Below are 14706 nucleotides of genomic sequence, written 5' to 3' on the forward strand. Positions count from 1 at the left end.
CAAAACCGCACTGAACTAACTAACTTATTACTTGCAAAATTGTTATCATGATGTTGTACGCTTTCTATAAAGATGTATGTGAAGGGCGAAATTTTGAATAAAAAGTGCAACAATGTGTTGCATGCAGCTACAGTGTACGCTAAGAAAGTGTGGCACTAGGGAGACATTCATTTAAATGCAACCTATATTTTTGACTATACATATTATCATTACAGGTGTGGGAGAGGAGGAGCGGGATATGTATATGTTCCCTGAGTGTATTGAGACAAGGAGTCTCGCGGTCTTGAGACCACTGCAGCACAGAAATGCGCTCTTTGTCTCATCACAGTCTCAATCCACAGGGTCTGGTCTTGGTCTCGTCATGGCCTTGATACACTGGGTCTTGGTCTCAAGAGGTTGGCTCTAGATCTGGGTTTTAAGGGTTCTGGCCTGGGTTGCAAGTTCTGGTCTTGACCACAATGTCTGTCTTACCACATCTCACTAGCTACCAACCTAAATGTCACATTATAAGAAAAGGTAGTGGAGCATTAACTCTCAAAGTTCGATACATCACATGAATCACTGGAGCATACTTTTCCTTTCGAAGCCAACTAACTGTTCTCATGAAAACTATCAGATCGGCTTATCACTTCTCTTGGATCTACTTCCCTTGGAGTAATAATGGTTAATAGAATTTTAACATTGGTTTGAGCCATTTATCAAAATGTGTAGGTTTTTGTTGATTACTTATTATTTGGGAAGGCGGACAAAATGTGAGTAAGGACCATTTGATGAGTCATTGCCAGATGAGTCTAGTCAAAAGGGCTGTTACCTCTAAAATCAAATTTCTTTCAATATCACTTTACGTTTCCAGGACAAGTATTTTATGTTGAAAGGAACGTATCTATTTTGAAAAGTTTACGTGGCTCAAGTCCCATCAGTGGATTAGACTAAGTCGGGCGTAAGCAAAATTAGTGAATCCGTAGTGCAGTTGTTCTGGCAATGGATTGAATTCAGGCTTAAAACCTCTACAGGATCGGTATCCCCCCCGCGGGACGATTGAACTAACTTGCGCAAATGTGATTAGCATGAGGTTGTAAGTAACAAGAACATTTGCCAGGACATAGACATATCTGATATGGGCAGAAAGCTTCAATTCTTGTTAATCTAACTGCACTGTCCAATTTACAGTAGCTATTACAGTGAAAGAATACCATGCTATTGTTTGATGAGAGTGCACAGTTATGAACTTGAAAATGTATTAATAAACCAATTAGGCACATTTGGGGAGACTTGATACACCATTTTAAACAGAAATACAATGGTTGATTGGATCAGTCTAAAACTTTGCACATACACAATCTAAATTTCACCGAACTTGGTATAATACATTGTGCCTTTCTCTTGCATTTCAAAAAAATGCATGTAAAAAAATGCAGTGCTTTGAAAGGTTGGTAATGGCTCACATCAACACCATTATCCCAGAAACCCCAGACCCAATCGAATTTGCATACCTCCCAAACAGATCCACAGATGATGCAATCTCTATTGCACTCCACACTGCCCTTTCCCACCTGGACAAAAGGAACACTTATGTGAGAATGCTATTCATTGACTACAGCTCAGCGTTCAACACCATAGTACCCTCAAAGCTCATCACTAAGCTAAGGATCCTGGGACTAAACACCTCCCTCTGCAACTGGATCCTAGACTTCCTGACGGGCCAACCCCAGGTGGTGAGGGTAGGTAGCAACACATCTGCCACGCTGATCCTCATCACTGGAGCTCCCCAGGGGTGCGTGCTCAGTCTCCTCCTGTACTCCCTGTTCACCCACGGCTGCATGGCCAGGCACAACTCCAACACCATCATTAAGTTTGCCGACGACACAACAGTGGTAGGCCTGATCACCGACAACGACGAGACAGCCTATAGGGAGGAGGTCAGAGACCTGGCCGGGTGGTGCCAGAATAACAACCGTAATCAAGTCGGTGGAAAAAAACACATAGAAGGGAGTACAAAACCCTACAAAGTCTAGGTGAAAGATGACCTAAAATATTGACTCTGCATTACAGATGCCACTGAAGTTCAGTTGATTGATGAAGTCTAAATTTACGGACGCTGTCAATGTTTGAAGCCCTCCCTCCTCGAAATGTGATTAATGGGAAACCTCAGCGCTGCTTTCTGAGGCAGAACACATTTCAGAAGTGGTATATGGGCATCCAGTAACTGGCAGATGCAGAGGACTAAGATGAAGAAGAGGTGTGGAAGAGGAGGAAGAGATGGAGGAGAGAAAGAGGTTAAAGAGAGGAAGAGGAGGAGCAGAGGAAGAGAGGGAAAAGAAGAGAGGAGGAGGACAAGGAAGATGGGGTGGAATATTGCAGATTAATGTTAACAGTTAAAGTTAGGAATAATACACATCTAATGCAATTTTCATACTATTGTGTCAACCCAAACCATACCGTACTGGCTCTGATATTTTCTTGAAATAAAGATAGATACCACATAATGTTGAATGCCCCCACTGTTTTATTGAGTGCAATGTTTTTATCCGGAAGCCTCTCAGCCTGACAAAGGCGTTTGCAGAACACATTCATCTCGATCCAGGTCTTACATCTACCATTCCAGTGTTTAATTGCTATATTGTAATTTCTTCATCACCATGGCCTATTTATTGCCTTATCTCCCTTATCTTACCTCATTTGCACTCACTGTATATAGACTTTTTGTTTTCTTTTGTTCTACTGTATTATTGACTGTATGTTTTGTTCATTCCATGTGTAACTCTGTGTTGTTGTATGTGTCGAATTGCTATGCTTTATCTTGGCCAGGTCGCAGTTGCAAATGAGAACTTGTTCTCAACTAGCCTACCTGGTTAAATAAAGGTAAAATAAAAAAATAAATAAAAAATACTCCACACATAAGAACCCACTACCCAGAACAATGCCAGTCACTAGACGGTAGGCAATGTCGCTGAGAGTCAACAGTATGCAACAATACACACTTGCTCTCCGGACCTCTTAATGCTATTTGAGAGCCACATTGATCTGATATCATGAGGTCATTCAGCACCCAGTCCTTTGAAAGTAATGAATTGCCTGTATGAATTACCGTTCGTTTAATAATGCAGACTCTATGGTACACACATGATCTACCTCAAATCACAATGTCTAAGAATAATGCAACAGGAAGGAAGGAGTCTTTTGGCTCATGTTTGAAGTAATGAGGACAGAGGGATGCATTCATGTCTCTCTCACTGTTCCTTAACCACAATGCATTTTCCTAACAGATTTTTATCTCTAGGTTCAGTAATTCTGTTGCATACATAATAAACATCATACCACAAAAAAAAGATTTTGACAACAGATTCAAATACTGGTGACCACTCAATACATTTGTAACCCAACTTTGCCTAGTTGAGCGTGCCAAACAGTTGCTGATACTTACATCTTAATTTGTATCCTTTCAGCAAATGCTGCCAAATTAGTTGTGAATCAGCAGCCAGCTGATAACTAATGTATCATGCTCATTTCCTTTCATGAATAGAGATGGAGAATAATGTGTTGTTGATGATAGTCATGTGTACAGGATATGAAGTCGCTACTTATTGAGCTACAGAAGACATTGAAGTTCCCAATTGTATGAACTTTGTATCATGTTATAGAGCATAATTTTCTGTGTGCAAAACCGCACTGAACTAACTAACTTATTACTTGCAAAATTGTTATCATGATGTTGTACGCTTTCTATAAAGATGTATGTGAAGGGCGAAATTTTGAATAAAAAGTGCAACAATGTGTTGCATGCAGCTACAGTGTACGCTAAGAAAGTGTGGCACTAGGGAGACATTCATTTAAATGCAACCTATATTTTTGACTATACATATTATCATTACAGGTGTGGGAGAGGAGGAGCGGGATATGTATATGTTCCCTGAGTGTATTGAGACAAGGAGTCTCGCGGTCTTGAGACCACTGCAGCACAGAAATGCGCTCTTTGTCTCATCACAGTCTCAATCCACAGGGTCTGGTCTTGGTCTCGTCATGGCCTTGATACACTGGGTCTTGGTCTCAAGAGGTTGGCTCTAGATCTGGGTTTTAAGGGTTCTGGCCTGGGTTGCAAGTTCTGGTCTTGACCACAATGTCTGTTTTACCACATCTCACTAGCTACCAACCTAAATGTCACATTATAAGAAAAGGTAGTGGAGCATTAACTCTCAAAGTTCGATACATCACATGAATCACTGGAGCATACTTTTCCTTTCGAAGCCAACTAACTGTTCTCATGAAAACTATCAGATCGGCTTATCACTTCTCTTGGATCTACTTCCCTTGGAGTAATAATGGTTAATAGAATTTTAACATTGGTTTGAGCCATTTATCAAAATGTGTAGGTTTTTGTTGATTACTTATTATTTGGGAAGGCGGACAAAATGTGAGTAAGGACCATTTGATGAGTCATTGCCAGATGAGTCTAGTCAAAAGGGCTGTTACCTCTAAAATCAAATTTCTTTCAATATCACTTTACGTTTCCAGGACAAGTATTTTATGTTGAAAGGAACGTATCTATTTTGAAAAGTTTACGTGGCTCAAGTCCCATCAGTGGATTAGACTAAGTCGGGCGTAAGCAAAATTAGTGAATCCGTAGTGCAGTTGTTCTGGCAATGGATTGAATTCAGGCTTAAAACCTCTACAGGATCGGTATCCCCCCGCGGGACGATTGAACTAACTTGCGCAAATGTGATTAGCATGAGGTTGTAAGTAACAAGAACATTTGCCAGGACATAGACATATCTGATATGGGCAGAAAGCTTCAATTCTTGTTAATCTAACTGCACTGTCCAATTTACAGTAGCTATTACACTGAAAGAATACCATGCTATTGTTTGATGAGAGTGCACAGTTATGAACTTGAAAATGTATTAATAAACCAATTAGGCACATTTGGGGAGACTTGATACAACATTTTAAACATAAATACAATGGTTAATTGGATCAGTCTAAAACTTTGCACATACACAATCTAAATTTCACCTAACTTGGTATAATACATTGTGCCTTTCTCTTGCATTTCAAAAAAATGCATGTAAAAAAATGCAGTGCTTTGAAAGGTTGGTAATCGCTCACATCAACACCATTATCCCAGAAACCCTAGACCCACTCGAATTTGCATACCACCCAAACAGATCCACAGATGATGCAATCTCTATTGCACTCCACACTGCCCTTTCCCACCTGGACAAAAGGAACACTTATGTGAGAATGCTATTCATTGACTACAGCTCAGCGTTCAACACCATAGTACCCTCAAAGCTCATCACTAAGCTAAGGATCCTGGGACTAAACACCTCCCTCTGCAACTGGATCCTAGACTTCCTGACGGGCCAACCCCAGGTGGTGAGGGTAGGTAGCAACACATCTGCCACGCTGATCCTCATCACTGGAGCTCCCCAGGGGTGTGTGCTCAGTCTCCTCCTGTACTCCCTGTTCACCCACGACTGCATGGCCAGGCACGACTCCAACACCATCATTAAGTTTGCCGACGACACAACAGTGGTAGGCCTGATCACCGACAACGACGAGACAGCCTATAGGGAGGAGGTCAGAGACCTGGCCGGGTGGTGCCAGAATAACAACCTATCCCTCAACGTAACCAGGACTAAGGTCATGATAGTGGACTACAGGAAAAGGAGGACCGAGTATGCCCCCATTCTCATCGACGGGGCTGTATCGGAGCAGGTTGAGAGCTTCAAGTTCCTTGGTGTCCACATCAACAACAAACTAGAATGGTCCATACACACCAAGACAGTCGTGAAGAGGGCACAACAAATCCTATTCCACCTCAGGAAACTAAAAAGATTTGGCATGGGTCCTGAGATCCTCAAAAGGTTCTACAGCTGCAACATCGAGAGCATCCTGACTGGTTGCATCACTGCCTGATACGGCAATTGCTCGGCCTCTGACCACAAGGCACTACAGAGGGTAGTGCGTACGGCCCAGTGCATCACTGGGCCAAGCTGCCTACCATCCAGGACCTCTACACCAGGCGGTGTCAGAGGAAGGCCCTAAAAATTGTCAAAGACCCCAGCCACCCCAGTCATAGACTGTTCTCTCTACTACCGCATGGCAAGCGGTACCGGAGAGCCAAGTCTAGGACAAAAAGGCTTCTCAACAGTTTTTACCCCCAAGCCATAAGACTCCTGAACAGGTAATCAAATGGCTACGCGGACTTTTTGCATTGTGTGCCCCCCCAACCCCTCTTTTTACGCTGCTGCTACTCTCTGTTTATCATATATTCATAGTCACTTTAACTATACATTCATGTACATACTACCTCAATTGGGCCGACCAACCAGTGCTCCCGCACATTGGCAAACCGGGCTATCTGCATTGTGTCCCACCACCCACCACCCGCCAACCCCTCTTTTACACTACTGCTACTCTCTGTTCATTATATATGCATAGTCACTTTAACCATATCTGTCACGTCCTGACCATAGTTCTTGTGTCACGTTCCTGACCTGTTTTCCTTTTTCTTGTATTTATTTAGTTGGTCATATGTCACGTTCCTGACCTGTTTTCCTTTTTCTTGTATTTATTTAGTTGGTCAGGGCGTGAGTTGGGTGGGTTTGTCTATGTTTGATTTTCTATGTTGGGATGTTTGTGTTCGGCCTGGTATGATTCTCAATCAGAGACAGCTGTCAATCGTTGTCCCTGATTGAGAATCATACTTAGGCAGCCTGGGTTTCACGTACCACTCCGCGTATTGGTCCGATCCTTCTCGCCTCTCCTCGTCCGAGGAGGAGGAATATGAAAGCCGTAACAGAAACACCCACCACCAAAGGACCAAGCGGAGTGGAGAAGGGCGGCAACAGCAGCGGAAAAAACCCCAGGACTCCTGGACTTGGGAAGAGATTCTGGACGGCAAAGGACCCTGGGCTCAGCCAGGGGAATATCGCCGTCCCAAGGCGGAGTTGGAGGCAGCGAAGGCAGAGAGGCGCTGGTATGAGGAGGCAGCGCGGCGACGCGGTTGGGAGCCCGAGAGTCAGACCCAAAAATTTCTTGGGGGGGGGGGGGGGCACACGCGGAGTGTGGCAAAGCCGGGTAGGATACCTGAGCCAACTCCCCGTGCTTACCGTGGAGTGAGAGGGCGTCGTACTGGTCAGACACCGTGTTATGCGGTAAAGCGCACGGTGTCCCCAGTACGCGTGCTTAGCCCAGTGCGGGCTATTCCACCTCGCCGCACTGGTAGGGCTAGGTTGGGCATCGAGCCGGGTGCCATGAAGCCGGCCCAACATATCTGGCCTCCAGTACGCCTCCTCGGGCCGGCGTACATGGCACCAGCCTTACAGATGGTGTCCCCGGTTCGCCAGCATAGCCCAGTGCGGGCTATTCCACCTCGCCGCACTGGCAGGGCTACGGGGACCATTCAACCTGGTAGGGTTGGGGAGGCTCGGTGCTCAAGAGCGCGTGTCCTCCTTCACGGTCCGGTATACCCGGTGCCACCTCCACGTACCAGTCCTCCGGTGGCAGCCCCCCGCACCAGGCTGTCTCTCCGGGTTCTCTCTCCAGCTGCTCCCACCTGTCCAGCGCTGTCAGAGCCTTCCTCCTCTCCAGCGCAGCCTGAGTCTGAACTGCCTGCCTTCCCAGCGCTGTCTGAACTGCCTGCCTTCCCAGCGCTGTCTGAACTGCCTGCCTTCCCAGCGCTGTCTGAACTGCCTGCCTTCCCAGCGCTGTCTGAACTGCCTGCCTTCCCAGCGCTGTCTGAACTGTCTGCCTGCCCAGCGCTGTCTGAACTGTCTGCCTGCCCAGCGCTGTCTGAACTGTCTGCCTGCCCAGCGCTGTCTGAACTGTCTGCCTGCCCAGCGCTGTCCGTCTGTCCCGAGCAGTCAGAGCTGCCCGTCTGTCCCGAGCAGTCAGAGCTGCCCGTCTGTCCTGAGCCTTCAGAGCCGTCTGCCAGACAGGAGCCGCTAGAGCCGTCCGCCAGACAGGAGCCGCTAGAGCCTTCCGCCAGACAGGATCCGCCAGAGCCGTCCAGCCAGGACCAGCCAGAGCCGTCCAGCCAGGACCAGCCAGAGCCGTCCAGCCAGGATCCGCCAGAGCCGTCCAGCCAGGATCCGCCAGAGCCGTCCAGCCAGGACCAGCCAGAGCCGTCCAGCCAGGACCAGCCAGAGCCGTCCAGCCAGGACCAGCCAGAGCCGTCCAGCCAGGACCAGCCAGAGCCGTCCAGCCAGGACCAGCCAGAGCCGTCCAGCCAGGACCCGCCAGAGCCGTCCAGCCAGGACCAGCCAGAGCCGTCCAGCCAGGACCAGCCAGAGCCGTCCAGCCAGGATCCGCCAGAGCCGTCCAGCCAGGATCCGCCAGAGCCGTCCAGCCAGGATCCGCCCGAGCCGTCCAGCCAGGATCCGCCAGAGCCGTCCAGCCAGGATCCGCCAGAGCCAGCCAGCCAGGATCCGCCAGAGCCAGCCAGCCAGGATTCGCCCCTCAGTCCGGTGCTGCCCCTCAGTCCGGAGCTGCCCCTCAGTCCGGAGCTGCCCCTCAGTCCGGTGCTGCCCTTTGGTATAGTGGGATTGACATGGAGGGTGGCCATTGGGAGGAGGCCACGGAAGCGGGGTTTGACTATGGTGGGGTGGGGACCACGACCAGCGCCAGAGCCGCCACCGTGGACAGACGCCCACCCAGACCCTCCCCTAGAGTTTATGCTGGTGCGCCCGGAGACCGAAGACCCCAGCCACCCCAGTCATAGACTGTTCTCTCTACTACCGCATGGCAAGCGGTACCGGAGAGCCATGTCTAGGACAAAAAGGCTTCTCAACAGTTTTTACCCCCAAGCCATAAGACTCCTGAACAGGTAATCAAATGGCTACGCGGATTTTTTGCATTGTGTGCCCCCCCCAACCCCTCTTTTTACGCTGCTGCTACTCTCTGTTTATCATATATTCATAGTCACTTTAACTATACATTCATGTACATACTACCTCAATTGGGCCGACCAACCAGTGCTCCCGCACATTGGCAAACCGGGCTATCTGCATTGTGTCCCACCACCCACCACCCGCCAACCCCTCTTTTACACTACTGCTACTCTCTGTTCATCATATATGCATAGTCACTTTAACCATATCTGTCACGTCCTGACCATAGTTCTTGTGTCACGTTCCTGACCTGTTTTCCTTTTTCTTGTATTTATTTAGTTGGTCATATGTCACGTTCCTGACCTGTTTTCCTTTTTCTTGTATTTATTTAGTTGGTCAGGGCGTGAGTTGGGTGGGTTTGTCTATGTTTGATTTTCTATGTTGGGATGTTTGTGTTCGGCCTGGTATGATTCTCAATCAGAGACAGCTGTCAATCGTTGTCCCTGATTGAGAATCATACTTAGGCAGCCTGGGTTTCACGTGTGTTTTGTGGGTGTTTGTCTTCCGTGTAGTCGTTGTGCCACACGGGACTGTTTGTCGGTTTGATTTTCTATTTGTTATCTTGCTTCATATAGTGTTCAGTTCGATGCTAATAAATTATGGACACTAACCACTCCGCGTATTGGTCCGATCCTTCTCGCCTCTCCTCGTCCGAGGAGGAGGAATATGAAAGCCGTAACATCTTGTGTGTTTTGCTTGTTTAGTGTTGGTCAGGACGTGAGCTGGGTGGGCATTCTCTGTTGTGTGTCTAGTTTGTCTGTTTCTGTGTTCAGCCTAATATGGTTCTCAATCAGAGGCAGCTGTCAATCGTTGTCCCTGATTGAGAATCATATATAGGTGGCTTGTTTTGTGTTGGGGATTGTGGGTGGTTGTCTTCTGTCTTTGTGTTCTGCACCAGATAGGACTGTATCGGTTTTCACATTTGTTATTTTGTATAGTGTTCACGTTATTGTCTCTTCTTTATTAAATCATGTTGAACACTAGCCGCGCTGCATTTTGGTCCTCTCCTTCATCCCAGGAAGAAAGCCGTTACAATATCTACATGTACATACTACCTCAATCAGCCTGACTAACCAGTGTCTGTATGTAGCCTCGCTACTGTATATAGCCTGTCTTTTTACTGTTGTTTTATTTCTTTACCTACCTCTTGTTCATCTAATACCTTTTTTGCACTATTGGTTAGAGCTTGTAAGTAATCATTTCACTGTAAGGTTGTATTCGGCGCACCTGACATATAAACTTTGATTTGATTTTATATATTTTTCTTTGTATTATTTTTTACCAGATCTAATGTGTTATATTCTACTACATTAATTTCACATTTCCACAAACTTCAAAGTGTTTACTTTGAAATTGTAACGGTTTTCCTCCTCCTCTTCGTCCGAAGGGGAGGAGTAGGGATTTGACCAAAACGCAGCGTTGTGATACGACATGAATATTTATTTAAACAAGACGAAAACTAAACAAACTTGAGAATTTACAAAATAACAAAACCGATGTAGACAGACCTGAACATGGAACTTACATAAATACACGAAGAACTCACGAACAGGAACAGACTACATCAAACGAACAAACCGAAACAGTCCCGTGTGGTACACAGACACGGAAGACAATCACCCACCAACAAACAGTGTGAACAGCCAACCTATATATGGTTCTCAATCAGAGGAAACGTCAAACACCTGTCCCTGATTGAGAACCATATAAGGCTAATTACAAGTGACCTAAACATAGAAACACAAAACATAGAATGCCCACCCCAACTCACGCCCTGACCAACTAAACACATACAAAAATAACATAAAACAGGTCAGGAACGTGACAGAAATGGTATCAAGAATATGCATATCCTTGCTTCAGGTCCTGAGCTACAGGCAGTTATATTTGGGTATGTCATTTTAGGAGAAAATTTAAAAAAAGGGTCCAATCCTTAAGAGTATGTTTACACAGGCAGCCCAATTCTGAAATGTATTTTGACCAATCAGATCAGCTCTGAAAAAGATCTGATGTGAACAGATCTGATGTGATTGGTCACAATACCAATTGGCGGAAAAAATATCTGAATTAACACACCACCTGCAGTTTGGAGGAGTTGTTGCCAAAGGAATTTCATGATAACATTCATGTTCAGGTGTAATTACAAGGACATATTAGTATATCACAGAAACCAACTGGATAGAAGGGAACCCTAAAATCCACTCTCAAATAAATGGGATTCTGTGGACACTCAATCAGAATAGCAAACACATTCTCTGCAAGGAACAGAACACTCGTTCGATTAGAAATCCATTATTAACGTGACGTCAACTTTCCCTGCGCCATCATGAAATCTCATCACTACAAAGCAATAAGTCAGAGTTCTACTTCTGCAGGTCAAGCTCGGTAAAACAAATTAGATCAATTTTTTTGTGTGCCCTTCTGTTCGAGAGGCATTGGTTTTATGCACTTTCAGACAGCAATATCATAGTTCTTTCATACATCAAACACTGTCCTTGCAGCCACAGTGCCAAAATACAAGCAGAATAAACAGTTAAGTAAGCTGAAGAAAGTTATGTATAACAACCTTAATTTTCAAATGCTGCTATGGTGTCCATTTTGAATTCCACAGATTATAAATCTAAGTAACAATTCTACATTGACACATAGAAACAACAGAAATTGCACAATGGTAATTACAAGAAATGACTGAAGACCTTTCAATTCTATAACAATGTGCAAATATATATGACCTAATGACAATAACACTTTAGACCGGGCCCAGTCCCAGAAAAACGGACACTTGGCCCATTCATTGAACATTATGACAACATTGATAAAACATTTTGATCTATTTTAGCATGTGGGATACATCGGTGGTCTTAAGGTGTAGAAGTCAAAGTCAATATCCCATACAAGCACAGATTGTATAAACCATACAAGATGTTGACTCACATTTGACCACTAAAACACCAAACAAAATGAGGAGAAAGTCTAACTACACAGATAAAAACTTCCTACCCAGCAGGCAAAAATTGACACAACGTCTTAAGAACAATTTTCTGGTTGTAAACTGATTTTCTGATTGAGAAGACGTCATATCAGATGTCATATTTTGGTTGTTATCTGGTCAAATAACCAGATAAAGATGTATTTATATTGATTGCTAAAAATACATTCATGAAACCTCCTTATGTAACCGGTATACAACCTGACAATGACACCATAATTACTTCACTGCAACCAACTTTCCCCCCTGAGTAGCAACTAACTAGATTAAAAGACAGCATTAACGGGAATTGTACATGGCAGAAGGACAGGGAGGGAACATGATCTAGTACAGCCCAATACACAGTGTTAAGGTGTAGAAGTCAAAGGGGATAGGCACTTCGGCATACATGTCTCATAACCACATAGCTACAGAAAGACCAATACAAAAATGAGTATGGCTTATGTTAATGGTTGTGCTAAAGCGACAGAAATGTAACAGTCTAGCTATCAATCGACTTTTATTCCACTTGTCTAATGAATTCCATTGAATTTGCATGTAAACAGATGTTGCGTAAACAGACAATGGTGCGCATTTACCACATGTACATGGGGATTCTGTGGTGGTTTGCAGAGTATAATGAGTTGTAGCTAGGAACCAATCTGTGTGCCACAAGGAAATATAACAAGTTCTGAACAGCATAACTCTCCCACTTAAATGCAGTAGAGATGTCAAGTGAAAATAGTGTTCTAAAAGAATTAGCCTTCACCTGAATATAAATGAAATGATAGTCTAGATGATAAAATGCCAGATTAGTCCATGTATGTCCTTTTTCGTAATTTGATCACTCTGTTGTCACAGAAAATGTTCCTGTGCCACAGGAAATGCAACTTTTAGTGTATTTGAGATTTAAAAAGGCCTCTAAAGTTTGGAATTTCCACTTTAAAATGTCAGACTTGATTTGCCCCGACGAAAAACGTATCAACCCCTACACAAATGCTAATTATAATCCACATAATAATTCACATTTCCTGTTGCGGAAGGATTATTTTCCTGCTGTGAGAAACTGGTCAAATTAAGATAGTATATCTGTGTACATACAGAAAGACAGAGAGCGATTATAAATACTAAAGGTCCAGATGAAGTCCAGATCTATCGTCTCCTAAGGCCACCTAAAATAAATCCCAGTTTAAAAATCAAGAACACCATTCCCCCTATCACTCACTCACTCACTCACTCACTCACTCACTCACTCACTCACTCACTCACTCACTCACTCACTCACTCACTCACTCACTCACTCACTCACTCACTCACTCACTCACTCACTCACTCACTCACTCACTCACTCACTCACTCACTCACTCACTCACTCACTCACTCACTCACACTTTCTCAAATGTGTGCCACAGCGGGCCTGCTAGAGAACCGTGCTGATCGTGTCAAAGTCTTTGCTGATCTGCGAGCTGCTGGGCAGGGACTTGAGGTACTCCATGTGCCTCCTGGCATCCTCCTGGTTCTGCCGCACGTAGTAGATCACGTAGGCTATCACCATGGTGAACCAGCCAAACACAGTGACGAACATGGCCACATCGGTGGTCTTGTGGTGGAAGTTGCAGAAGTTGATGCCTGAGTCCAGGACCTGGATAACGGGTTTGCCGGCGTACTCCTCAGCCACAGCCGTGTGACAGCTCACCTCGTTGACCGTCTCTGGGTCCAGTCTCAGCTCCCTCAGGACCTCCTGCAAGCTGCACTCGCAGTGCCAGGGGTTGTTGGAGAGGCTGATTTTGGCCCGAAGTTTGGCAAATGCCTCTTTGGGCACGCTGCTTATGCGGTTGTTGGACAGGTCCAGGATCCGAAGGACGTCGGAGACCCCCTGGAAGGCCCCAGCGTCCACCGTCTCAATGGCGTTGTTGGACAGATCCAGTTCCTGTAATCTGTTGAGGTCCTTAAAGGCCTGTTTGGGGATCTTGGTAATCCTGTTTGAGGCCAGCAGCAGGACTACAGTGTCACGGGGCAGGTCAGCCGGGATGTTCTCCAGGTTGCGCGACATGCACTGCAGCACGGCAAGGTTGTTCTTCTCCATGCAGTGGCAGCTCTTGGGACAAGCGGTCACCAGTGCACTTCCGAACAATATTCCAAAGTGCAAGGCCCACAAGAGAGCCGAGACAGCTGAGAGCAAGGGATTTCTGGGCCGATCATGACCCATACGGTTGGACATATTCAGCTGTGTGCTCCTGCTGGTCCTGTCATGAAAGAGCAGTCATGGTTAATTTAAACCTTGTGCCATGTTGTTCTATCGTTATGGCTTGCAAACCACAAGACAAGACAGTTTTAACTTCCTTACAAGCTGTCAAGGTTTTAGCTGTAGTTAATCCATCAGATCCATCGGTGAAGTATCATTTTCATGTCCTGCTGTTTCCAAAGGGTTTCAGCAGAGCACAGTTTCACATGAGCTGCATTGAGAGTATTCCAGACAGAATCCAAGAGGCTGCTTTCTGATTGGAAAGACAAGAGAGTTACTCAAGAGGGAAAGGTATCTTAGAGGGAGATGAAGGCAACTATGAGGTGGAGGTAGGCTGAATGTGAAAGAACAAAAACAGAATAGCGACAGTCCTAGTGAAAAAGGGAATTACTAGACATAGCTTCTTCTTAGAAGCAGTGACACAGAAAAACATGAAGGCCATACTGTAAGAGTTTTAGGGTAGGTCTAAGTATTTTAGGGATAATGTTTTATATCAAGATTACTTTCCTAAAATATTCGTACAATTGTCCTGAGTGCATCAGCCAAATTGGTTTTGCTTGCAAATTGGGCATGGTCAACTCAAGCGTCACACTGTTTACACA

The 14706-nt window shown here is 45.3% G+C and overlaps 1 protein-coding gene across 1 annotated transcript; it reads right to left on the reverse strand.

Moving 5' to 3' along the window:
* Positions 1–13279: 13279 nt before the first annotated feature.
* LOC120064046 (leucine-rich repeat-containing protein 3-like) lies at positions 13280–14080 on the reverse strand. The gene has a single exon (XM_039014357.1). It carries the CDS (start codon positions 14078–14080, stop codon positions 13280–13282), a length of 801 nt encoding a protein of 266 aa, XP_038870285.1.
* Between the last annotated feature and the right edge of the window lie 626 nt (positions 14081–14706).

Source organism: Salvelinus namaycush, chromosome 19, assembly GCF_016432855.1.
Source record: "Salvelinus namaycush isolate Seneca chromosome 19, SaNama_1.0, whole genome shotgun sequence".
NCBI lineage: Eukaryota > Metazoa > Chordata > Actinopteri > Salmoniformes > Salmonidae > Salvelinus > Salvelinus namaycush.

Excerpts from the sequence above, each read along its gene's own strand:
- LOC120064046 (XM_039014357.1), bottom strand. The coding sequence starts at position 14,080 with ATGTCCAACCGTATGGGTCATGATCGGCCCAGAAATCCCTTGCTCTCA.